This window comes from Dermacentor variabilis, chromosome 4 (assembly GCF_050947875.1).
Source record: "Dermacentor variabilis isolate Ectoservices chromosome 4, ASM5094787v1, whole genome shotgun sequence".
In the NCBI taxonomy this organism is placed as follows: Eukaryota; Metazoa; Arthropoda; class Arachnida; order Ixodida; family Ixodidae; genus Dermacentor; species Dermacentor variabilis.
Window position 1 is genome coordinate 219,993,607 of NC_134571.1, and position 27,731 is coordinate 220,021,337.

The 27,731-nt window shown below is 44.1% G+C and overlaps 1 protein-coding gene across 4 annotated transcripts in view; it reads right to left on the minus strand.

Moving 5' to 3' along the window:
- Positions 1-27,731, minus strand: part of LOC142580118 (acid phosphatase type 7) — a 229,898-nt gene that overhangs the window by 176,076 nt on the left and 26,091 nt on the right. For all 4 annotated transcript variants that reach the window (XM_075690940.1, XM_075690938.1, XM_075690939.1 and 1 more), the window contains exon 2: positions 15,594-15,788. In XM_075690940.1, coding sequence (XP_075547055.1) covers positions 15,594-15,788 — 195 coding nt within the window. The remainder of the gene's footprint in view (positions 1-15,593; positions 15,789-27,731) is intronic.

Genomic DNA, 27,731 nt, shown 5'->3' on the forward strand with positions numbered 1-27,731 from the left:
GTTATTGTAATCTCTATGAGATCGAACGCGACGTTCTTCGGATGGTGTTAAACAGATTAGATAGCATGCCATTTTTAGAGAGAGAGAGAAAAAAACATTTATTTATCATGAGTTTGGGCGACTTCCTTGCAGGGTGGAGCCCTTAGTTCAGGGCCCCATTGGCTCGCGCCACTCCGCGTGCCCGCCAGATCAGCCGTCGCTGCTCCTGCGGGTCTGAGCTGGTCAACGCAGTCTCCCAGGAGGAAGGGGAAGGTGAAGGAATAGGGGAGTAGCCCGGAGGGTGTGAGCACTCCCACGTGCAATGATATACTGTGGGCTTTGCTCCACAATAGGGACATTATGAGGGATGTTGTGTGGGGTGGAAGAGGTGAAGGTAAAAGAGGCAGGGAAATGAATTAGTTTGAAGCTGCCGCCACGCGACGGCATCTTCTCGATTAAGGGAATTATGTGGGGGAGGGAAGTGTCTCCTGGTATCTCTGTAATATTGTAGAGTTTCAGTGTAGTTCAGTGGTTCTGTCGGTGCGTCGTCTGGGTTGGACAGCTCTTCCAATGGCGCCCGGTTAGCGAGCTCTCGGGCTACCGCATCAGCGCGTTCATTACCATGGAGAGAGGCGTGTCCAGGTGTCCAGACGATACGCACCCTGTGTAATGCTGTGGAGCGTAATGATGTAAGGATGCGGTGTGTGTAGGGTGTCGCCCTCCCTTGTGCCAAAGTCCTGCAGGCGGTCTGAGAATCAGTGACCACTGTGATAGGTCCATCCGGCACCGGCATGGTTCAAGCATGTACGATGGCTAGGGCAATAGCAGCCTCTTCCGCCGTGCCACTGTCCACAGTGTTGAGCGTGGCCGAAGCTCTCAGAATGTCTGCACTATCGAGTACGACTAGACATAGGGCACGTTTCTGTGGGTAGCGTGCCACGTCGGTGTATAGGACTGGAGTGTTTGATTTGTCATCGCCAAATAGGCGAGCCAGGGCTTGTGCTCTTGCCTTTCGTCGACCTTTATGACGGTCAGGGTGCATATTCCGGGGAATTGGGGCCACGCGAATTTTGTTGCGAATGCTAAGCGGAAGAAGTGTGCGGTTTTCCTGTTGTGGTTTTCTTGGTATTTGGTACCCTAGTCGGGATAGAATGTGGCACCCTTGCATTGTTCGTTGCAGACGTTGCAATTGGCTGTTAAAATGACCTTCAACTAGCTCGCAGATGGTGTTGTGCACCCCCAGTCGTAGTAGGAGCTGCGTAGACGCATGTTGGGGTAGTCCCAGCGCTGCCTTTAGTGCCGTACGGAGGAGGGTGTCCATTTGGTGCATCTCAGTCTGAGTCAGATTATGATAGGGGAGGTGGTATGTTAATCGGCTAATTATGAGTGCTTGCACGATTCGGAGTACGTCCTTTTCTTTCATTCCTTGTCGGCGGTTTGTAATGCGCTTTATTATGTGCGTTATTTGGGTAAGTTGTTGGCGGAGCACGTGTAGGGTATGTGTGGCCTTCCCGTTGTGTTGTATGTGAAGTCCTAGTACACGTAGTCTGTCTACCCTTGGAATAACGTTGCCATTGAGATGCAATGTGATGGCTGGTGGAATATGGGCCTTGTTCCGTTTTTTGAATACAAGCAGGAGCTCCGACTTCTCAGCCGCGCATGTGAGTCCTCCGGCTGTTGCATACTCTTGACCTATATTTACGGCTTCCTGTAGTGCGTCTTGAATGGCGCCGTCTGACCCTGTGGTCATCCAGATTGTAATATCATCGGCGTACAGGGCGTGCTGCACGTTCGGAAGTTTGTCGAGGAGCGGTGGTAGCTTTGCCATCGCCACGTCGAACAGGGTAAGTGAGAGAACCGAACCCTGGGGAGTCCCTCTGCCGGAAAGTTTTATCATATCAGACCGAATATCACCTAGGCCGATGGTGACTGTTCGGCCAGATAAAAAGGCTCGGACATAATCATAGATTCGCTTTCCGCATCGGGAGAATGCAAGGTTGTTTAGAATGAGGTCATGTGAGACGTTATCGAAGGCTCCTTTGAGGTCCAACGCCAGAATGGCTCTTGTTTGAGCTTTACTTGGACCATCCACAACCTCCTCCTTAAGTTGTAAGAGTATGTCCTGCGCAGACAGACCTGGTCGATAGCCGAATAAGGTATTGGTAAAGAATTGGTTTGCTTCGAGGTGAGGCTGGAGGCGATTTAGAACTACGTGTTCGAAGAGTTTGCCAATACACGAAGTAAAGGAAATGGGTCTGAGATTTTTGAGGGACAGCGGTTTCCCGGGTTTCGGAATTAAGGTGATATCGGCGTGTCGCCATTCCTGTGGAAGCGTTCCGTTTTGCCAATTGTCGTTGTAGTATGCAGTGAGTTGCCGTATGGCCTGGTCGTCGAGGTTGCGTAGCAGTGCATAGGGAATGCCGTCTACTCCGGGGGCCGTGTTTCGTCTTATGCCGTGTAGGGCTGCCCTTACTTCTGTCTCTGTAATATCGCCGTCCAATTGGGTTTCTTCCTCGTGTGGATAGTCTTTGTACTCCGGTCGGTGGCCTGTAGCAATGTATCTTTGTTGCAGTGTTTGGAGGAGCGCGTCATCATTCAATTGTTCTTTGTGGATGATAGTGCGGACTGTGTTCGTTGTGTGCGTTTTTGTGTGCGCTGGGTCGAGTAGTGCTCTGAGAAGGGACCACCTTTTGGAAGTACTTAGTGTGCCATTAAAGGCCAGAATACATGGAGCGAATATGGGACGAATAGTCGGCGTTCGACGCCCGGCGGCGTACGCACGACGCGCGGCGGCGGAGAAACCGTCGTTCGCCGCCGATCCAGCTGGCGCAGAAAAGTTCGTCGGGCGGCGACGATACCGGAAGTGGCAAACGAGCGGCGCCCCAAAGCGAGCCAATCAGGTCTCACTATCCGCCCCGACTTCCGGCTAGGCTTTCCCGCTTGTCCGTGTATCCCGATCCCGCTCTATCGTTCACGCCGGTCTCCCGCTTTTCGTATTCATGGCATCCAAAGCGGCGCCGCTGGAATTTGACAAGTTAATAACAGCCATGGTTAGACAAGCTCACGTGCGCTACTTTCGGGCCTGCTTGCTTCGGCCGCGCGCGCGTTGAGCCACAGAACAGAGCCGCGGAGTTGGAGGAGCCGAGGAGCCGAAAGTTGTTTACCCGCCCAGTGTTGCCACAATGCATAGCATTGCTGCTTTCTTTAAACTACATCGGCACATGAATGTCTCAAACACATAAAAAAGACTAATAATCATTTCTAAACAAAATTTTACGCGTTTTTAGAGTGCTCCGTAATTCAAAAGCGATAATAATTGTCGTTAAAGTTTTTTTTTGTCAAGTGTTTCACGACAGCGCATTTGCCTCGTCTAGCCACACTGATAACAACGCAGCGACTCGCCGGCGGTGCCCGGCGTGCCTTCGCTCCATGTAGCGCAGCCCGACGAACATACGGCGTCGCGCCGCGGCAGATTTTCTGCCGCCCGAACTTCGTCGTGAAAGTTCGCTCCATGTATTCTGGCCTTAAGGCGGTCGCAGAGGTTGTGCCAATTACTATTAGTGAGGCTGGTGGCGTATTTTTCAGCTTCTGCTGTGATCCGGGCGATTCTTTGTTTCAGCCTACGGTTGTGCCTCTGCCTCTTCCATCGTTTTGTCAGGCCTCTTCGAGCATCCCAGATATGGAGCAGATGTCTGTCCACATCCGGTGTCTCCGTTGTTGCAGTAATTTGCTTAGTGACTTCTTTAAAATCTGCTTGTAGCTGTTGTGTCCACTGGCGTAGAGATGGAGGATCGTGTTGTTCAGATTTGCTTCTATTGCGCCGGAAAGTGTCCCAGTTTGTTATTTTAATTGAACGTTCTGAGGTGCGTATGGCCACCAGTTGGACGTCTGTGGCTACAATGCTGTGGTCACTGCCCAGATTCTCCATTAGGTTGTTCCAGGAGCATTGAGTCAACCCCTTGACCATATTTAGGTCAGGGCAGGTATCCCTGCTTACACTGTTACCCGTTCTGGTTGGTTTGTCAGGTTCTGTCAGCAGAGAGAATTGATGAAGGTTCATGGCGTGGGCTAGACGGCGGCCTTTTGGAGTTTCTGTTTGGTACCCTCAGGCTGGGCGGGACGCATTGAAATCACCCAGAATAATCAATTTTTTGGCTTGTTTACTGGCGGCCGAAAAAAGTTTTCCGAAGTCGTCTAGTCGCGATTTGGGTGCACTGTAGATATTAACCAAAGACAAGCTGGTTTCATATCGATTCCTAGGTACAATTTCTAAGAGCACATGCGGAATGTGAGAGCTGTCGAGCGTGTGCTAGATCACTGTGATTTGTTTGGACACAAGGGTGGCAGCTAGTGGTTGTTTGGTGGTGTCATGCTTGTCGGTGTATGCATTGTATCCACTGAGTTTGGGAGTGCAATGTACTTCTTGAAGTGCTATAACGTCTGGTGGGTGAGGGCGTGTGGCTAGGAACTGTGTGAGGGAACCCTTCTTCCTTCGGTACCCTCTACAATTCCATTGCCACACCCGGAAGGTGGTGGTAGTGCGCCTCTTAGGTTTGCTGGCCATGATTGGTTGATACCACCTCGCTGGTGAGGGCAGGTGTTGTTGTACGAGCCGGACGGGTATAAGGGTGTGACCTTCTTGGTTCTCTAGTGGCGTTAGTGTCATGTGGAAGTGAGTCGTTTTGATGGCTGAAAGTTGAGCTAAAAGTTGCACTGATGAATTGTTTCATGTCAGTCATGGCTTGTTGTATGACCTGTTGTAGCATGTGCTTGACATCAGCCATGGTCTCTTCCTTCATTTTTTGCATCTCCGCTCTTAATACAGTCGCCATTTCCTCTATCATTTCGCACACTTCTTGTTTGGTGCAGGAATTGTGAGGGAGTTTCTCAGATGCGAGTGTGTGTGTCTGGGTGAGTGAAAGCGTCGCTGTGGGAGACAGTTTGTTTTGTTTGTTTGTTTGCTGTGCGGACGGAGGTGAAGGAAGGGAGCAGGAAAGAGGGGGAAACTGCGCTGACCAACTCACCACTGTCGCATTCCTGGTGTGATGGTCGGTCGTTTTCGTCCACGCGGCCTGAGGTTCCTGCGGTGGCTGTTTCTGCTGCGTCAGGCTGCGGCTCCCAGATGAGCTTCGACCACGTGGTTGCTTCTGGTCCTTGGACGGCCTGCGGACTCTTGACCTACTGCGAATTTGGGACTGGCTGTGTCCCCGGGATCGGTAGCGAGGACGACCACGTGTTGCATCAGTAGTCGCAGGTGCCGCAGCGTTGAATTTCGTTACCCTGCTAGACTTCTTGTCGGGCTGGAGTTGTTGCTCCGCCATTTTCTGCTGCTCTCGGAACACGTGGCTCTTGTTAAAGGGTTTGCGTTGCCTTACAGGACATCGAGAGTCAGTGGCGGGGTGCTCACCACCACAATGAAAACATTTCAGCATGCAATAATGTCCTTCGGAGGGGTTGGAAGTTCCGCACGCAGCACACCGGGGTTTATCCGGTGTTGGGCACACATCTGCTCGATGACCCGTGGAGAGGCACACGCTGCATAGCTGCTGTCTGAGTCTATGAATGTAGCACCGGTATTCTGCTCCGTAATACTAGATGTACCGGGGAACTCGAATGCCAGAGAACGTGATGATGGCCGTGGCTCAATTTCCCATCATTCTTGCATGCAGGACCTGAGCCATCGGTGATCGGATATTTGTCATCAGCGTTGTCGGGGTTGTGTTCTTTTCTATGCCGAAGATGACTCCTTTGCAGGAAGCATCCGGAGCAGCCACATAGGTCTGAACCTCGTACTGCTTGTTTTCCTGGCATATAGACTTGATCAGCTGCAGTCTTGCCGCTAGTTCTTCGTCCGGTGTGCTGACCACTGCGACGTTCTGCTCTCGGCGTATGCGGATGGTTAGCTGGTGGAGCATGCTCTCGTTTAATTGAGCCGCTGTGCCTATAGCTCTGGCTATAGAGTGCTGCGGCCACTCACCGAGATTCAGTCCATCTCGCGGTCGGAAGACCACTTTCAAGTCATCGATCGGTAGCGGAGGCAGCTGCGAGCTCTTATTGCGCAATTTCAGATGTAGGTGGTCCTGCTGTGCGGGTTCGGTGTTGGGTGGCGAGCTCGACGTAGCTTGGACCTGTTTCTTGCGCTTTCGGGCCACGAGAAACCAAGTCCCGTCTTCGTTGTCTTGAGTCGGTTCTTGATCCATAGTGGCGGCTGGTGTGGTTTCATCCAATGCTGCAGCAGGCAGGGGATCTCGGGCAGCCATCGTCGCGGTAGCAGTGCAGTGGGCATGTGCGGCACGCGATGCAGTCGCACCGTAATCGCGGCACCTACGTTAGGCCTAGCGCTGAGGCCTGCTCTCCTCGAAATGTCCAAGGGCCGAGGTCTCACCGGATCGGCAGATCTTGGTCTCAAAAGATTTCACCCGTTAAGATCCATCGACTGGTGGTGGTAAGCACGTTGCAGAAACAAAAGATCAGCTGTGAGGTGTTCCAAGAGCCGGAGCTCATTCGGAGTTCGTCCTTCACACGCGGTCTTCTTCTTCTTCCATTTTTAGAGACTAAGATTGCTGGACCATGGCACCATGCGTCACAGGCTTACGAAGCGACACGGGCACTGCTACGTTTCATGAAATCGACTGGCCTCAATGACCGATTATAGGCGTGAAGTTATTGACAACCGCACGGATTCATACTGATAGTACCTTTTTCCGTCCCTCTCCTTTCTTTTCTTCTCACAAACACCTTCCCCTGTGTGGGGTAGCAAACCGGACGGGCGTCTCGTTGACCTTCCTACCTTTTCTTCCTTTTTTGGTCCTCTTCCACCTCCTCCTCCTGTTTTTGTGGTTGTTTCTGTTGTGTGACTTCATGTTACAAATACAGTGTGCTCTTTCAGCTGTACGGAGTTTTACAAAAAGGTGAATTTGTTGAGGACATCTCCCGATATTTTGTCAGGTCATGTGTAATTGTGAGCACTAGGAACTCGCTCTCGTGCAAAATATGGCAGACCATTAATAACAATATATTAAATAAGTGCTTGAATAGCAATTATAGACGAAACATTGTAATTCGAGAATTTAGGACCGAAAGTCATATTATTAGCTCAAGAAAAACTTCTTCACCAACGAAAATCGCCTTGGTTGCTAGAGCCTGTAGTAGTTTGGCACTGAGAGCGGCCCAGTATGGCAGTACCGAAAGGCATATAAAATAGTGCAGCAATAACATTGATCTCTAATCCTGTTCGTTGCGAGTGCAGACCAATAGTAGCGCAACCTTTCGCAGCTATGGGCATCATCGCGGATTTCTCGTTTTTAGCGTGGTGACGCCAGGAATCGACGCGGAGCGTGCTCCATTCCGTTTCCAATCTTGTGGTGGTACCGCAGCTCGTATGATCACGTTAGCCAAAACCAGCAAATAAAGCAAGGCTTTATGAATCACAATGAAGAGAACTCAAAATTGCCAGCATTGGCGCCCGCGTAACAAGCGAGTAGGTGGCGTTACGTTGTAGAGTGGCGAGATCAGCGTCAATGACACGCTATTTAATTATCGTTTTGGTGCAGGGCTGGCGACAGCCAAAATATGGCACACCGTGGTACCTATGACGATTTCTGGGAAGTTGTTTTTGGGCAACATATGACTGTCGGGCTTCAATTTTGCAAATGCAATACTGCTTCTAAAATCGCTAAGTAAAACTTTATCTGTATGGGCGGCCAAGCATTACGTCTGAGAGCAGATGTGAAAATGCGCTTATCACAAGTTATGAATGCAGGACCCTGTGTTATTTGGTGCAGAAAATAAAACAGCCTGTATACCTGCTACATTAGCAATCGATGGGAACGAAAGCGAAGTGGTGGCTAGGGCGGGTGTCCAAGGTGGCTGTGCTGGTGCTTAAACATCACCCCCCCCCTACTCCCTGGAAATTTTCGGTTTCCTCGCCTTCCTGACTACACCCGCGGGAGGGGGGAGGGGGTGACAGAAGACTTATGCACCCCGGGTGCCAAACGGCCTAGGCACGTTACTTGGCACACCCCCGAATATTACCCCCCGATTCCGGTTGGCAGACCCCGATATTACCCCCAGATTTAGGTTGGCCCACCATCATATCCGCCTAAATTTAGGTGGACCCAAACCCAAATTCAAGTTAGCTAATCCCAGAGTTTAGTTTCAAGTTGGCGCACCCCTCAATTTAGGTTCGCCCATCTCAAGTGTCAAGCTAGCCCGGTCCAAAATTTAGGTTCGCTCACTCCAATTATCAAGCTGGCCCACTTCCAAATTAAGGTTCATCATCATCATAATCCGCTTGGTTACGCCTACTGCAGCGCAAAGGCCTCTCCCATAATTCTCCAAGTACCCTGGTCATGTACTAATTGTGGCCATGTTGTCCCTGCTAACTTCTTAATCTCATCCACCCACCTAACTTTCTGCAGCCCCCTTCTACTCTTCCCTTCCCTTGGAATCCTGTCCGTAACCCTTAATGACCATCGGTTATCTTCCCTCCTTATTACATGTCCTGCCCATGCCCATTTATTTTTCTTGATTTCAACTGAGATGTTATTACTCGCGTTTCTCCCTCACCAGATCTGCTCTTTTCTTATCCCTTAACGAAAAGAGCAGATTGGGCGTGGGAACAAACGCGAGTTAATGACGTCTTAGTTAAGGTTGACCCACACCAAATTGCAAGTTAGCTCAGTCCCTATTAGGTTAACCTAACCGAAATATCAAGATGCTCCACCCCATAATTTACGTTGGGCCACCCGAAATTTCAAGTTGCCCCAACCCCTAATTTAGGTTGGCCCATCCCACATTTCAAATTGGGCCAACCACAAATTCAGGTGGGCCCCATCCCATATCACCCTCAAATTCGGATTCGCCTACCCCTACGTCACCTACAAATTCTGGTTGCCCCCCCCCATTACACCCTCTAGTTCAGGATGGCTAACCCCCATATCACCCGCAAATTCAGGTTGGCCCACCCACACATCACCCCTAAAATCGGGTTGGTCCACCCCAATACACCGCCAAATTTAGGTTGGCCCACTCCCAAATTGAAGTTGGTCCACCCCAGCCTTATGCAGTATGTATTGTCTACGATGCCCTATGTAAACCTATGGGAAGTGTGTCGCGCTTTTTGCGTTGCAGTAACGGCTTTGCTACCAAAATTGCAGGCGTGCCCGCAAAAGAATGCTACGGATTAAAGTTATGTGCACTTAAGCCACGTCAGATACACTTTGTCAGCAGGAAGTTTCTTTGTCTCGCAATACTTTATATAGAGTTGATTCCGGCGATGTAATAGCTGTGTGCGATTTCATTTTGGCTTTTCGACCGTTATGTGAATGGATTTGCCTAATGTTAGTATTGGAAGGTGTGAGTCAGCTTATGAATTCATGTATTACTAAAGCGACAGCCCTAAGGGCCCGGCGTTGCAGAAAATCCGGCGTCGGCGAGTCCTGTAAGCGAAAATTGCCGTATACAAAATTGTGATATCACTTTTCATTGTTTAGTTACAGAGTGTCAAACATGATAGTTCCGTTTTCTGGAAATTTTGTTTCCCCAATTTATATCAAAAATTTACAACCTAAATCAAAAATTTGCCATCAACGGTCACTAGATTTGAACTTTCGCTTTTAGATGCAACAAACTTCACCAAATTTGGTTCACTGTTGGCAAAATAAAACGATTTCTCCTTTCCCATGTATTTCTATAGGAGCTCCCGAGGTAAAGCTTCCTCTTAAGAGTCCTCCAATTTTTGGGTCCTGAAAGGGACACTTATGGCAAATACTAAGTCGACGTAAACTGTATATATACCATCCCAGAAACATCGCAACGCTTTTTTCGCGCCAAGAAAACACTTAGTTTACGAGAAAATCTCATCTGAAGGGTCCGAATGACTTTTTCGAAATTCAAATCTCCCGTCACACAAACTGGGGAGTAGTGACGTTGCATACACCTTCAGCACCCTTTGCTGCCGTCGTTCAGTAAAACTCCGCCCGACAAACGGCGCTACCGAGCCAAGACAGAGTTGTGGATTCGCAACGACAGCCGCTTTTTGGGCAAGTGGCGTAGACTGTTCGGACATCGCGCGACATCACATGGATGTTGAATTCTCTGCTTATTGCTGTTTGTGTGAGTTCGGGAAGCCGGCAATACAAGCAGAGAATTATGCGATAACAAAACTAGCGAAACGATAAAGCGTGGGCGGCGTGGATTCGAGCGAAAATTAAACCTTTCAACCGCCTGCGTCGTTGTCAGGGGTCATTTCAATGAGTTCTTTATGTAAAAAATTAAATAAAACTGGACAAGTAGCATTTTATTTGGCCCTATAATACAATACAAGGATGTTTCTTGCAACAAATGGTTGAGTACCAGTGAACTGAAAATATTTCGTCATCTGGCAAGCATTAAACGTCCCGGTGGAGTATCAAACCATGTCCGGCATTTCCCTCAATTTCTCGATTATGACGGCTTTGGCGATAATATTGATGCCTTAGAGATTCTCGAGCACTTATCTATCATTTTATCTTGAGTGAATATTTGCCTTTAATGCCCCTTTAATTTTTCTAGTTAAGTATTTTCGATCATATATCGACAATAGAAATAGAAATATTTATTTCGAACATCAAAAGTCGTCACGCAATAGACTGATAAATTGTTTTGCGCAATGCGCACTTCCCTGAGGCAATTTCCCTGTAGCTACACAAATTCATCCTGGCAACCTCGGCCTGATGTTCGAACCAGTATCACGTCACGTTCCTCAGACTAGGAGCGCCCAGCAAACAAATTTGTGTTTTAATATTGCGCTCCTAGCAGTGTTCTCATTCCTAGACACCGTTATACGGCTCATTTCTTCGGTCAAAAGTTTGCGTTGCTGCATTGTCAAAATCCAAACAATACAGAGAAGTCGCCGTGAGATGGACTCTTGAGGTGGTCAGCGGCGGTCAAACAAAAGGGCAAAGTTTCAGCGACAGTTTTCGCCAGGGCGACGTTCTTGTAGAAACGTTGGGTCTAATGTACAGTGGGCGAACGAAAGAAGCCTCAATTCTTTCGTTCGCCTACTGTACACTAGATTACAGGAAGAAATTTGCATGGAAGCTGGTACATCATGGTTCACTGCTCTGAGCCGCGATGTATGACATACAGTCCTGGTGAAAAAACTTAAGGCCGCTGCGAACGGCCGGGGAGCGGCTGCTCTCCGCGGCGCTGCCCTCGTCGACGAGCGCGGCGGCTCGCTTGCGCGGAGGATAAAGAGGGCGGTGGAATCATGTGTCGTACCCTCAAGCATCCTTTGATAACAGCGCTGGTTAAAAACTAGTGCACCGAGTGCGGCGCGACAGCGACGGTGTTCAAGCGGAAGCCTCCCGAACGGCTTCATGCCGTTTGCTGCCAACACGATAGGCTCAAAGTTTGCAATTCCGAGGGTCGTAATCATCAGGTAATCTTATTCTGGACTAAAAGAAACAGCTCTATGAATAGTCCTGGGCATGCTCGAACTCGGGCACTTTGCGAAAATCGCAGCTAAGATCTGACTTCAGCAGCTGAATGCTTTAGTAAATAATATGCCACATGGGGGGGCAGCTCGTATTTGTCATCATGAATGTCACAAGTAGCAAATTATTCAAGAAAGCATAAGCTTCACAGTGTCACTTGCATCTCTCGAAGAAATCAGAGGGGAGCATGCCTTCGAGGGATTGAGCGTGGCTTGGTCTGTGGCTGCGCCGGACAATTGCAGCTTGCCCTTGTGTTTCTCTGTGAACACACTTCTCCTGTGTTCCACAGATACGATATATTACAACCGACTAGGATCTATGGTGATAGAGTGTGCAAAACTGATAAGCAGGAACTAAAAAATGATGCGTCCTTTCTGCGGGAACTGGCTTATCTGGCAGGAAACAAAACCGCGTATCCCGCAATAAATAATTAACCTTGGAAAGCTTGAACATACAAAAAACATACGGCCAACAAACAGTTTAAAACAAGTCAACAAGACTCCTAAATACATTGCACAGAAACAAACTTACGTTAGAGAGCACAACTTTCGAGGACTTACGCATTTGTTCAAACCCCCTAAAAACTTTGTTTCTCACCGCTGCAAATGTACGTAGATATGACATTAGCTTTGTTTTTGTATTTGCTGCGTAATTTTGACCATGTTTCTTTTTTCTTGTTTATTTTCTTCCTCAAATTGTCACAATTTAACATGTACTTTTTCATTGTTTAGAAGTTTCTGTAGGTACACTACGATTTATGTATATGGCATGAGGTAGCTGTGCAGCCGCTATTTTGTGGGGGCCTCTGGCTTCGTCAAGCTGTCTTATGTCCGCAGCTCCTTCCGCTGGTCTCCAGCATCATGTATGTATTCGATACGAATAAATTTATTATTATTATTATTATTATTATTATTATTATTATTATTATTATTATTATTATTATTATTATTATTATTATTATTATTATTATTATTATTATTATTATTATTATTATTATTATTATTATTTCTCAAAATTAAATCAAGCTGCAGGTCTCAACGATGGAGTCCTGCATCTAGTACTGTGTTGTTCGACGAAACGCTGATCCAGGGATGCTTTAAGCTCTTGAATACTTCTCTTTCCTGCTGCCACGATGGCATCCCTTCCGCTATTCTAAAAGTTTACGGCATTATATTAGCTCCAGTATTGATATCTATATTTGATTACTCTTTAACTACTTCCACTTTCCCTCACATGTGGAAAACCACTCGCGTATTTCCTGCATTTAAGTCTGGCTGTAAAACCGATGCCTTGATTATCGCCCTTTTTTTCTTCTCTGTTCCTCGTCTAGGATTTTTGAGCTTGCTCTTCATAACTTATTGTCCTGTATTGTGAAGAACCAACCCATTGCAAATCACCATAGATTTCTCACCGGCTGCTCCAGTATCCCAAATCTCGCATGTTTCATGGCACAGATCTCCACGCCGGTACTTAAAAGGGGAAAGTTGACGCTGTTTACTAGGGGCCCTAGTAAAGCCTTTGATGTAGTCTGGCGCCCACTGCTTCTGATGAAGCTTACACACTGTGATGTTGACTCGTCAGTTGTCAATCTCTTGCGCAGCTATCTTCTTCAGAGATCATGTTATCTTAACATCAATGACCAAACGTCTTCTGTTTACATGGCAACTAGCGGCGTGCTTCAAGGATCAGTATTAGGATCACTCCTTTTTTAAAAAGGTTTAAGAATGACGTTCTTTCCGTTTTTCGGAACTCCTCTTTACTTATATATGCCTATGATATCAAATTTTTACACTGTTGATGACTGTCGCGCCCTGCAGTCAGACTTTCTTTCCTTCACTAAATGGTGCAAAGATAATAATCTCTCCTTGAATGCAGCTAAACCCAAACCACAACTTTCACACGCAAAACAGCAGGCATTTCTTTTTCTTATTCTGTAGATTCCGTACCATTGTGTGAGGTCTGTGAGATCAATTACCTTGGTGTACGTTTTGATGCAACCTTGCACATTTCTGCTCACACTAAACGCGTTGCTATGTGCTCTCCTGGCTCTGTTTCCAAACCGTCGAGGGAAAGCGAGGCACCTACACCGTTGCGCAAGTTACGCACAGCTGTCGGTCTTCCTCAACTTGAATATGCTTTGGTCGTCTGGGTTGGCTTTTCCAGATCCAACATTTAGACATTTTAGATTGAAAACGTTTGTAAGCTTATGTCATCACTTCCTTGCAAACACTGACATTGTACCTTGTCGTAACACTGTTAGATTATTGTCGTTGCCCTTACTTCACTCCCGACGTAATTGCGCTGAGCTTCTGCTTCTGTTAAAACTCCTTCACGGTATCCTCACGTGTCCCGAGCCCCCCATTTGTATCGTGCTACGTATTCCGCGCAAGATCACCATAGAACATAGACGTTTCCATGTTTCTGTCTGTCTTCAACAACACGGAGCTGTCCACAGAATAGTGTCTTTATAACGCTTAATTTCATGATTTTGATATTTTTCATTACTCACTGTCATCGTCCCTTTCCCAGCTTTGCCTTATGTGATAGTTTTATGCATTGTTAAACTGCCATTCTCCTCCTTTTCCTTTGGTATTTACATTGTGCTTTATTTTATCTACTCTATTCTTTTCACAATTGTTCTTTTTACTCATTGCTTCTATTTAATTTATGTTCTCCAGCAGTGTTCTTGGTTGTTTTTTTTTATTTTAATGTATGCGTGTGCCAGCACTCAGACCTTAGGAATATTGCTGGGCGCGTTAAATAAACATTATTATTATTATTATTATTATTATTATTGTCATCATCATCATTATTATTTATTTATTATTTATTTATTTATCAGCGCCAGTTTGGCATTACAGTGAGGGGAGAAGTACATATATCATTGACAAACAGCAGTTAATATAGAATACATGAAAAAAAATAAACAGATCAGGGCAAATCGCCGTCACAACAAAAAGAAGAAACAAAGAAGCAGGACATAACCGCACATGTGCGAAGTGAAACAAAGTGGTTCTGTTGACGCAAGCACAACGTACAGGGGAAAAAAAATTGCAAGTCATACGGCTGAAGCAAAGGCATCATTTGAAGATAGCGATACAACATCGCTGGGCAACCTGTTCGACTCCCACTGACGGTCTTAGGAAAAAATGACATCTTAAAAAGCTCCGTTCTACATCTATACTCTTTAATTTTAAGTGGGTGATCGCGCCTGCCAGAAGTGTACTCCGGTGGCCTAATGTAGCAATCACGATTGAGGCCGGTTTTAGAATGATATATATTGTGCAAAAATTTTAATCTGAATATTTTTCTACGATTTTGAAGTGGTATTCCAGCCTAATGTTTCCTTTGTTTGGGATGCGCTAAAATACCGAGTATAATTTTGAACCACGAAACGGGCTGCTAAGTTTTGTACTCTTTCTAGTTATTATTAGTTATTTGTAGTTATTATGAGTTATTATTATTAGTTGTCCTTATCACGATTTACAGAACAACAATAGTAACAGCAATCGCAAATCTAATTATAAGATAACAGTAATGAACAAGAATTGCTGAGAACATACAGTATGGAATAAATAATACGCCCACAGTACAAATGAATATCTAGTGAAGAAGCTGTTTTGAATGCATCAGTAGCACTTATGGAAACGCGAACTGCAAATAACTGATCGGGAGGTCTGCTAGGTGTATTTACATAAAAGTGGACGCGTGTAATCGCTGCGTCACTCAGGTGTACATTTTGGAGTTTCAAATACTCAGCTTTTAGAAATGCAGTTTAAAGTGTAAGCGGGAAGCGGCATAGAGGTATTTTTAGAATTGTTCGCGTTTCAGCTTACGCTCAGAGCACATAATGTTATTTTTCTTGCTTGATTTTTCACCACTGTATTTTTTAGAAAAGGAACTTCTTCTTTTGCACATTTGAATAATGTGCACTTGGCGTATGTACTTTCTTCTATTGGCTTTACCTCGGACCTGCAGACCTCCGTATGTCGGGCACATCCAATAGTAGTGAATGCAAAGTTTTTCCCATCCCTGCCGTTTACGTACAATCGTGTGCACTAATGTGGTAAAAGTCTGCTCTGACGTATCATCCTGTGTCCTCCATGTGGATTTTCAGGTGTGCGCGCGTATGCTCACCGTAAAACGCCCCTGGCGTGAGGTCTTCGAGCAGGACCCTGTGGATATAGATGAGCCTCCTCTCGGAGCCGCCGTCGTAGAACTTGGTGCTTTGGCCCGTGGCTTGCCTGTCCAGGCCGTCTTCGCCGAACTCCACCACGGAATCGTTGGTCGGGTCGAAAGTTGTCCACGTGACCAGCATCTGCGTAGGAAGGGCTGCGCACGCACATCAACCTGTCGCTTAACTACAACATATTAAAATTGCCGCGTTTCCAAATGGGCTTAGGAGTACCACTCGAATCCTCACTAGAAATGATTTCCTGGTAACAATAGTCCTAAATAAATATAGCACCTTTGGTATCTCGAAGTGCTTTGTGATGCAATAACGCTCGATTACTACCATGCTCTCTTTCGCGCAGTGGTGTATTTTAACGACAAAGATTACAAAAATCGAAATTGGCAGACACATGACAGCTAGCGCTTGTGATGCGAGTGTTCAAAATCTAAATACTTATAAAATTTACCATAGAGTGTCAAGCATAATAGCGTACACACCGACAGAGCACTTTCTCATTTTTTTAAATTTTTTCATCTTGTTATCCTCAAGCGCATACGCTACAGAGGGGACTGGTACATAACATATAGAGAAAAATTAACAAAACACGATCAAGACTGATGAAACAAAACGCAACACAGAAAGGCGACTGCAGGAAAAAATACAGATAAAATACATCAGAAGCACCTGATAAATACAATAAACAGTGATACGCAACAATGCTACACAGTGGAGCAAACAACAACCACAAACGGATATATATATATATATATATATATATATATATATATATATATATATATATATATATATATATATATATATACAGAGAAAGAGAGAGAGAGAATACAACGCCCTGAGGACCTGATAACTGCCCCAAAGGATCAAAGAAAATGGCAGGGATCAGCATGAAGATATCACACGAGATATGAATGAGATCAGTCGCGATTTGGTATTAATGCCACGTCGAGGGAAAGGCAATTGCATGCTGTCGATATACGAGGTAGAAAAGAATGAAAATGGCATCTGTTTTGCAGCTTAAGGCATTTACTTCGTAAGGATGGTCGATGCGGGATGAGCGATAAAAAGTATGCTTCATTTGGTCATGACGAAAAATTTTGTGAAAAAGGCTAAGGGGCATGCTACTGTGCTACGGAGCTCAAGAGACCGCTTATAGAACTTATGGTTCCAGTACGGTTGTAAATCGAAGGAATGAACCGCGCCAAATTATTCTGGACCATCTCGAGTGAGGATGTTAAGTTCGTGAAACCAGGGTCCCAAACTGCAGAAACATATTCTTATATTAACATGCTAATGTCTTGTACATAGTCAGTTTAGTAGAAATAGGTGCTTTAGAAAAAAATTTGGTGCAGGTAACTAAGCATACGATAACTATTGTTAATGATGTGCTCAATATGGTGATTCCCGCTAAAATTATTAGTTATATTGACACCTACGTATTTAGACACTTACGTATATTAGACCCCGTTACCTCTGTAAGATGCAACGGGGGCTAAAGGAATATAATTTAATTCACAGCCAGCAGGAGTAATGAGAATATTGCGCTATAGTCCCATAATTTCACAGTTTTTAACATTTAAATCTATGGCCCCTATATGACACTATTTAGGTCAATTAGGTAAACTTGAAATGCAGAATCATTGGTAGCGCCCGCTCTTTCGCGATAAATAATGCAGTCGTCGGCGAATACGTATCAAAGTCACGCAGTTCGGGAGGTAATTAATGTAAAGTAAGAAGAGAAGAGGGCGCAAGACTGACTCCTGTGGTGCACCTCACGCGACAGATGTTAACGACGAATTACTATTTTGAGTGAACAATTACTGCGACCGCCACTTAAGAAATAATTATATGGAGCTGAGAAAATTTACGTCGGTATTGAGGCACCCGAGTTTTAAAAGAAGGCAGTGGTTGATTCCATCAAATTATTTAGAGAAATCTACGAAAATGCAAACTAAAGAACGATTGTCGATTAGAGTGAGCGTGGAGTGAATAAACAGAATAGCTGAGTCTCGCAAGAGTATGACTTCCTAAAGCCTTATTGTGCATAATTAAAAAGGAAATTCGAAGTGAAGAAGCTAGGAAGATGTGAATCAGGTTCGTGAATTTTGCAAATCATGCTGGTAAGAGAAATGGGGCGAAAATTAAGTGGTGATTACTTATTACCTGACTTATGAAGTGGAATCACTTTCGCCTGCTTCCAAAGCTCCGGAAGAATACCAATATTTAATGATTTTTGAAATATTTCTGTAAGAAAAATAGAGGAATACATCTTTGTTCCTTTGAACTATTCTGCATTTATAGTCAAGGCCACAGGAACATGAATGAGGGTTTCGGTGTCAATGAGCTTTCGAATACCGGCTACATCTAGTACTATTGGGTGCATGTTAATAAAGAAGGGGAAAGGATAAGATGGTAAGAAAATTTTTTCTTGTGGATGAGAAATTCGGACTGAATCTACGATACAATATGAACGCGCACTCTTTACTATGAACAGGCAAGCCATTCTGGTCAACTAAAGAAACCTGCGTGTGGATGTGGGTATTAGTAACGATATTCCAAAATTTCCGAGGATTGCCGATAATCATGGAAGGAAGTGTGTTTTGAGAAAATAAGATTTCGCAGAAGCGAGGCCTTGATTGTAGATGTCACATTCAATAGTGTATGCATGTAATCGCGTCTCTGTATTATGCAACTTGGCGGCCCGAAATAAGCGTTTTTTTCCTGTTAGAAAGCCGCTTTAAATATGATGTAAACCATGGTGCGTGTGTATGTGTTGGTATTATTTTGGGGGGAATGTAGGTTCTTGTAAATATAAAATTGGTTTACAAACTGGTCGCAGGTCTCTTAGAGAAAGCGATATTTAAAGCCATGAAAGTAGTTACCAAGAAAAAGCTAAAGTTCACTATTGATCCTTTCAAAATGTGCCTTATTCTAGGCAAATTTAAACTTTCGTTTTTTCCTAGCTGGGATGTAATAAAGCATAGATCAAATTTAAGTAAAGATTGATCGCCGAGTACAGGCATGAAAGTTATTGTGACTATCATATCGGGCACAGTGGTCAGAATTAGGTCCGGAAGTTTTGAGGAAACGCGGAAGACGCATGTGGGATCATCAACTATTTGAGTAAAATTGAAAATATATAGTGTCAAGGACCACCTGTCAATGCGAAAAATACGGTGTGCAGCATGATGGTACCGTTGTCCAGTTTATTGTCGCGTAATTAAGGTCGCCTAGAATAGTTACTGGGGATGATGGGTATGGAAGTCCACATTGCCTCAACGGCGAGACACAGCATTGCGACTCTGAGACCTAAGCGCATACTTCGTATCTCCGGCCTGGAAGCTCAGCTTCATCTTGCACCCTTGCATCCCTGCGTATAATATATCTTCTTTGCTCTTGTCACATTTTTTTGGTGCCTACCACATCGCCACCAACTTATAAGTCGAGCTTAGTGCATTCTCGTTTTAGCCATAAGTCTCACAATTTCGGCTAAACGGTGCTACTAGGCATATTGAGGCGCTAGTTGAGACCTAAAGAGATTCAGTATCAAAAGATAAGCCTATGAGATCAGACTTTACCATAGAAAGCTTTTACTGAAAAAAAAGAGAAGAAAAACGGGAGGACGCTTAAGCTTCGCCTTTAAGATTGGAAGGCGATAGCATTAAAAGAGCAAGAAATATAAAACAAGTAATATGCTCGAATCGTTTCAGTGGCCACAGATTACTGAATGTATTCATCAGTTTCCAATTACCATTTACAGGTGGCTCAATAAAGACAATTCGTGTCTACAACAAGGGAAATTATGAAGTAATCAACATTGAGCTAGAATCATCTCTTAAACATCCATTTCTACCTTCGTTCCACACCAGGTCTGTTCATGATAACTGGGTCATGTTCAGAGATAAGTTATGTGCATTGGTTGAGCAGAAGATTCCTTTAATCAGAATAACTGAATACAAAAACAAACCGTGGTTCACGAAGTCCCTTCACCTACTCAGAAACAAAAACAAACGTTCACACAGAAGTGCACAGCGAACCTTCACCCCGTCAGCTTGGGATAGGCATCTTAACTTTTTAAGTTCATACTGCTCCGCTCTCAGTGTAGTAAAAAATGAACATTTCTTCTCCCAAGACCTCCCTTAACTACTCAAATTCACTTCACTGTACTTCACTACTTCGCTACTGGCTACCCAGAAAGTTCTGGCAAATTTTATCTGCTGAACGCCATATTAATGACACCTCGTTACACAATGAAAACAGCATTACTATTTCTAACAGTAAGTGCGCTCACGTTTTTAATAAATTCTCCTCATCCTTATTCACGAAAGAAAGCAATGGTAATTCGGCCGTTGTTGCAGACCTAGATTACCGGTACATGCAACCTATTAACACTGCTATTGATGGTATTGTTCAGCTTATTAATAAATAGAAAGTTTTGTCTTCAGCAGGTGCTGAAAATATTGATTCTAAATGACTAAAAAACACAGTCTCAGTATCTAGCAAGTTTTTATTCCACATTTTTCATCGATCTTTAATGACAGGTAAGATTGGAAAACAGCCAAAGTCACAGTTATCTTTAGTGACGCTGGCAAAAATTTGGCTGAGAACAATCGACCGATATCACTAACGTGCATATGCTGCAAAATGATGAAACATATTATTGCATCTGATGTTTACGATTATCTAGAATCGAACAACTTCTTTTTTTATAATCAACATGGTTTTAGGAGAGGTTTGTCGTGCGAAACGCAACTGCTTTAATTTACGACAGATTTACATTTTTACATGGACTGAAAACTTCAAACTGGCAGCGTCTTTCTGCATTTTTCTAGAGCTTTTGACCACGTAGCCCATTGTCAACTGTTGTTGAAGTTATCATCATTAAAGCTTCATTCACTAACTCTATCCTGGCGTCGAAATTTTCTGTCCAACAGGCCGCAGTTTACATTCGCTAACAGCTTCTTGCCCCTTTCAGATGGTCCATCCGGTGTACCACAATGAAGCGTTCTTGGTCCCTTACTCGTTCTCATATACATTAATGACCTGCCCAGTAACTTATCATGATACATGCGCATTTTCGCTGACGACTGCATTATCTATCGTTCTATTAACAGCCCTAATGACTACCTGACCCTCCGAAATGATCTTAACCAAATTATTAATTGGTGTGACACCTGGCTAATGACTCTAAATTTATCAAAATGTAAAGTGATGTCCTTCACACACAAACGCACTAACTTGGACTATTCCTACTGTATTAAGAATGTCCCATTATCTCGAACCTCATCATTTAAATATCTAGGCGTAAGTCTTTCAACAAACCTCTCCTGGACTTCTCACATTACCACCATCTGTGCCAGTGCTCCTCGATCACTTTGTTACCTGCGACGTAACCTTCGGAACTCACCTCCAGTCATCCGCAAACAGGCATTTCAAACATTTGTTCGCCCTCCACTTGAATTCACCGTTCCAATCTTGTCTCCCCACTCCAATTGCTTAATTAACATGTTGGAGTCAATCCAAAATAGAGCCGCACGTTTAATTTCCCGGAATTATGACTACATTTCTAGCGTAACTCAAATAAAGAATCACCTTTCCCTTCAGCTGCTAAGTACACGTCGCGACATAGCCCCTTTGTCATTATGTCATAAGTACACCCACCACACTACAAACGCTCTATACACCTAGAAACGTTATCGCACACGTCGCACAGATTACACAATCATCATAGCTTCACGCGCATCTATGGTAAAACAGAAGCATTTAACCCGTGTGCTATTCCACGCGCCATTCGGCTCTGGAACAGCCTCCCCGACAACATAGCTGCAGAAACTGACCGTGAAAAATTCAGGCACTCACTCAACTCGCTCAACACTTGTTAACCATTGATATCACATTCACTGTTCTGTGTTCTTCTTTCTACCCTCTTCTTGCACTGTAATACGCTTGTTAACAACTTATAGAGTTATTTTTATTGTGCTCACATACATCATGATGCAGCTATTATGTCTAACTTTTAGGCTGTGCACTTGGCTGGTGTTTTTTTATAATTATTATTGTTAATGTTACTAAATTCTATGTACTTACTTGATTCCGTGCCCCCCCCCCCTTCCTTACTCAATGCCTGTGTAAGGGCCTTGTAAGGGTTTTTACAAATGAAATAAAAAAATAAAATCCCACCGTGCTCGCCACGCTTCCCGGCAACTGAATCTTATCTAACCTAATGTTTACCGGAAACGCTAACTCCAAACGCCATGCGTGAAGTCGAGCTTTCAGGTAGAAACAGCATCTGATGCTGTGGAAGCGAGCGCAATCTGGAGGTGTTGCAAGGAAACGGGCGCCCTGCTTGGCGCGTGGAAATCTTGGAGGCTATGTCCGCCGTGGGCATGGTAGAAATGCTGGAAAAAGGGTTTGTGTTAGAGTTTCCAGGTAAGATAATTGTGTTTCCTTGTATACTCAAACTACAGTCCAACGCTATTCTGTTCACGCTATTCTGATTGCCTTTAGATTGTACTTCACAATTTTTCTGACGCATGTTAGATTGAGAAATTCAATTAGTTCAGTAACGCCCCTGCGCCATTCGGATGGCCTGTGTGGTTGTGGCTCGGAATGATTTTTCGCCAAGCGACGTCCGACGCCCACATCGAATTTTTGCGACGTGGGGCCCTTTAGCTACCACGTTAAAATGTCCCTAATAACATCGCCAAAGGACCCGATGAAATCCCAATACAGCTAACCAAGAACATTTATCCAAAGAGAAGGACACTGCTGACTCGTGATATCGAAGTGAATAAAACCAAGAAAATTCCAGTTGGATTGCGTGAAATGCAAGAAGAACCTGACCTACAAAGTCGATAAGGATAGTACGAGCTCGTACAAGCCAGTTACAGTAACGTCGGTGCCATATGAAATTGTAATGCAAGCCATAAAATGGGTGGAAACAGGTGTTGTACAGGGGTAACTACGGAATGGGTTAAGACCAGGCAATTGCTTAGAATATATTTTTGCTATAACTCAGCGCAAAGAGATATCAGTAGCTCATAAATACCTTTATGGACAACATTTTTAGATATTAAGGGCACCTGTGACAACGTAATTAAGGGGTTGTTTTGGGATATTCTCAAGCGCGAAGGCATAGATAGCGACTTCATGGAATTACTGAAGGAGATATACAGATAGAAACCAGTAAAAATTGTACGGGAAGGCAGAAATTGTAATTGAGTAGTGAAAGCTCACCAAGGACCGAAGCAAGGATGCCCTGTGTATCCACTGTTGTTCACGCTGTATGTTAAGGGCATGGAAAGATAACTGGAGAACAGTCAATTACGATTTGATTTATCATACACGCGTAATGAACAATAGGTGTACCAGAAGGTCCCCGCACTGATGTATGCGGACGACATAGTTCTACTAGCGGACAATCTAAGCCTTAAATTTATCACAGAGAAATCGCGAGTTATGAACTTTAATGAAGCGACGAGTAACTACGTATTGTCTATTCAACAAGTCATACCCATAGTCAAGCAATATGAATATGTCGGCGTATACATAAACGAACCACTTACTCAAGCACACACCAAGATAACCTGCAAATAAAAGGGAAGCGGAATGTACCAGTAATGAAACATACGGCACTTTGGGGCCACAATAATTATGAACTGGTGCGTTGGATCTGGGAAGGAGTCACGGCGCCAAAGTTAACGTTCGCGAATTTCGCTCTCTGCCTAAAATCAGATATATTGTCGGAGTTTGACGTGAACCAAAGGTTAGTGTGCTGGCTGGCTTTGGAAGCCGACGGCGAAACCACAAATGAGGTAGTGGAAGGAAACATGGGTAGAGCCTCGTTTGAACTCAGAGAAGCGCAGAGCAAAATTATTATTGAAGAACAGCTCAGAAACATGGATAAAGAAGAATTGGCTACTGAATGTGCCAATGTTCTGGATCTGATTCTTAGTACTGCACCTGAAATAATAGGTCACAGAATACTTGGATGGTTTCAGTTACCACCATTTGCTCCAAATAACAATAAACACAATGCCACCGGTTACGGGTAAAACGAGAAAACAAATTTGTGATCACAATAAGGGCAATTATAAAACTATAATCTCAGAATTTGAAACTTTCTTCGAAAACACATTGTGGCCATCATCTTACGATAGATCCGTTGATGAAAACTGGCTCGTGGTTAAAAATACACTATGCGCATTAGTAGAGAAGTATGTTCCACTCGTTAATATAACGAACGATAAGTTGCACCCTTGGCTTACTAAAAAGCTTCAGCGCTTCAGGAACAAGAAAAAACGATTGTATAATATCGCTAAGTGAGATCGCTCATTAGCAGCGTGGCAGAATTACAAAGCGTACCTTAAATCGTACTGCTCAGTTTTAGGTGAAGCTAAAGATAAATATTTTTCTATTCTTTTCCTGAGCTGCTTAAGAACAACCCGGCCAAGTTTTGGAAGATAATAAAGCCTAATAATGAATCCCTTGAACTATCATTAGAAAACAGCAGAAATATTCGTGTTCCAGACAGCGAATGTTCGGAGGTCTTTAACTCATTCTTCAGCTCTGTATTTACACAGGAGAACACTTCAAATATACCTTTTGTTTCTTAATTAAGCTACCAATACATGGAAGCTATTGAAGTCACTTTAGAGGGCCTAACTTCTCTCATAAATAACCTTAAGATGTCTTCTTCATGTGGCATAGATGGTATAAACTCAAAGATTTTAAAGAATAGAGTAGAAATATCAAGCAAAATTATTTTTCACATATTCAGACAGTCACTTGCGACTGGCCACCTTCTTGCAGATTGGAAGATGGCGAAAGTTATACCTGCATGTAAAAATGGCAACAGGAACTCCTGTGAAAATTATCTTCCCATTTCGTTGACATGCGTTCCCTGCAAGTTGCTTGAACATATCGCTTCGCAGATTTACAGACACCTTGAGACTAACAAATTCCTTTTTCACAATCACCATGGCTTTTGGAAGGGCCTCTCGTGCGAGACACAGTATTTGAATTTACAACAGACTAACACGCTAACTTAAATTATAACTTACAAATTGATTGCTTGTTTTTTGATTTTTCGAAGGCATTCAACCGTGTCGCACATTGTCGCCTAATATCAATATTCTCCGTACTTAAATCAAACTGTCTTACATTGTCATGGCTCCGAAATTTTCTGTCATATCGTCAACAGTTTACTCTTGCAAATAACTAATCTTCCACCGCACCAGACGTTTCTTCTTGGGTACCAGAGAGTAGCATCCTTGGTCCCTTGCTTTTTCTTATCATTATTAACGACCTACCTCAGAATTTGTCCTCCACCATAAGAATATTCACCGAAGACTGCATAATTTATCGCCCAATTAAAAATTCAGATGATCATGTCGTTCTTCAGCAAGACCTTCAACAAATTATTAGCTGTGCAATAAATGGCTAATGACTTTAAATACCACAAAATGCAAAGTAATGTCATTTACCAGGAAGTCGTCAACGTCACCGTATCCCCACCATATTAACAATTACACTGTTACAATAGTTACGCAATATAATTATCTAGGAGTTCTATTCACATCGAATCTTTCTTGGTCAGAGCATATCACGTTCATTTCAGCTGACGCCTCCCAATCGTTGGGGTACTTCCCACGCAACTTCAGAAATGTTCTTCAAAAGTTCGCAAGCTAGCTTACCTAACTCTCGTTCGTCCCAAGCTCGAGTATGCATCTCCCATTTGGTCCCCTCACCAGAAATACCTCATTGACACGCTAGAACGAATCCAGAACAGAGCAAGCCGCTTCATCATAAACGATTACAGCTTCGTGTTCGTGTGAGCTTCGTGTTCGTGTTATTACAGCAAGTATTGCACAAATAAAAGTTATGCTTCATTACAATCCTTGAACACTAGCCGATACATTGCCCTTTTATGACTGTTTCACAAATTCGTTCACTCCACTCAAACACCCACATGCTTGAAACGACCCTACTCCAGGTGACTTAGGCTTCATAATCATTTCAGCTATACCCGCCTTTACGGTTCTACAAAAGCATTCCATTACTCTGCTCTTCCTCGTGCTATCAGAATATGAAATTCGCTCCCGGACAGCATTGCATGCCTGTCCAACTGCGATTCATTCAGTGATGCCTTAACTGAATACATGACTAAAGAAATGGGAAGTTTTAAGTTTGTCACGCAATGCTTTCTGTTACTTGCACTATCTTTTACAGCTTATTGTCGCATTATGACCGTTATGTCGCTATGTTTACCGTTCTGATGGAATGTCGCGTCAGTAACTTTTCTGTCATTTTTTAAAATCATTATTACTGTTTAACACTCTGCTCTTGTTAATTACACTTCACTGAAAACAATCTGTGTGATTTATTGCTTGTTATTATATTATGTTTTTTTTTCACTCGTCAATCGTGAGCTAAATAATTCTTTTTCATCTCGGTTGCCCTTGCGGTTGTAGTTTGTAAACTGATATGGTTCATAGATGCCTTGCATTCTGTGTATTTTCTATGTACTGCCCCCCTTACTCAATGCCTCACTTTGAGGCCTGTAAGGTATTTTTAAATAAATAAGCAAATAAATAAATAAAATGCAGAAGGATCTGTGCCTAAAAAGTGCGAGCATAGAAAGGAGGAAGAGGTAAAGAAAGCTGGCAACCAAGTACAGGATAAGTGAAGGTGTAGGCAACCAGGTGAAAGCAGAAAGAAAGAGAAAAAGAAAAAGCGAAATGGGTGCAAATAATGGAAACGAAAAATTCAATGGATGTTTACAGGAATATGGAAAAAGGAACTAGAAGGCAAAGTTTTTACGATAACACGAAGAGAAGTGCCTTATTATTTGAGGCTGCAAGTGATTGTCTAAGGACAAGAACATACAGCAGCAAATATTCGCAATTAGCCGAGGCATGTGCATGCTGCAGAAAAAAAGTTGGAGGACTCTTAAGCCTCGCCTTCAAGAGTGCAACGCGATAGCGTTATCGCACCCCGTTCGCACCGCCAACTCATTCGCTCGGCATGCTCTTGAGTCACACAATGACGAAACGTGCGCCTGAGCAAGCGGAACGAACCAAATAACTCGGTGTCTCGGAGGGAGAAACGATGGAAACCTAAACCGATCTAAACGAACCAACCTAAATTTGCGGGTGGGGCCACTTGAAATTTGGGGTGGGCCTACTTAATTTTGGGGATGGGCAAACTTGAAATTTGAGGCGGACCAACCTAAATTGGAGGCGGCCCATCTTGAATTTGTTGTGGGTAAACCTTAATGTGGAGTGATATGGAGGAGGGGGGGCGACGCAACCTGAATTCAGGGGTGACATTGGGGTAGGCCAAGTTAATTTTGCGAATGGGTCAATTTGATATTTAGAAATGGGGTGAGTAAATTTTGGGAAACAAAATCAAATGCTAAGTAACAGCTGTGCCAAAGAATGCTACGCATTTGTAGACAAGTATCTGATTTTTTTCTCCTTTGTCGGCCGCTTTCGCCGCACAGTGGCACAAGAATCATCGTTAATTAGTTTCTGACAGGAAACAACACATAAGCAAATCATCTAAAACGTGTGCATGGAATAAAAGGTTACGCGAAATACTAATGGTTTGGGCTTTGGCGTAGTCCTTGGGCAGCGCAAACACGGGTTTTCTGAGTACGTTTTGACTTATGTAAGTCACACGCTTACGAAAGCCGAGAGTAACTACTTCGTGACGGAAAAAGAGTTCCGGCCATATTTGTATGTGTCATCGCCGAAGAGTCAAGCCAGGGCTCGTGCTCTTGCCTTTCTTTGGCCTTTATTACGGTCAGGGTGCATATTTCGAGGAATTGGGGCCACGTGAATTTTGTTGCGAATGCTAAGCGAAAACAAGTGTGCGGTCTTCCTGTTGTGATTTTATTGGTGTTTGGTATCCTAGCCGGGATAGAATGAGGCACCCTTGCATTCTTCTTTGGGGACGCTGCAGTTGGCTGTTATTATGACCTTCGGCTAGTTCGCGTATGGTGCTGTGCACCGCGAGTCGTAGTAGGAGCTGCGCGGACGCATGTCGGGGTAGTCACAGCGCTGACTTTAGTGCTGTACGGA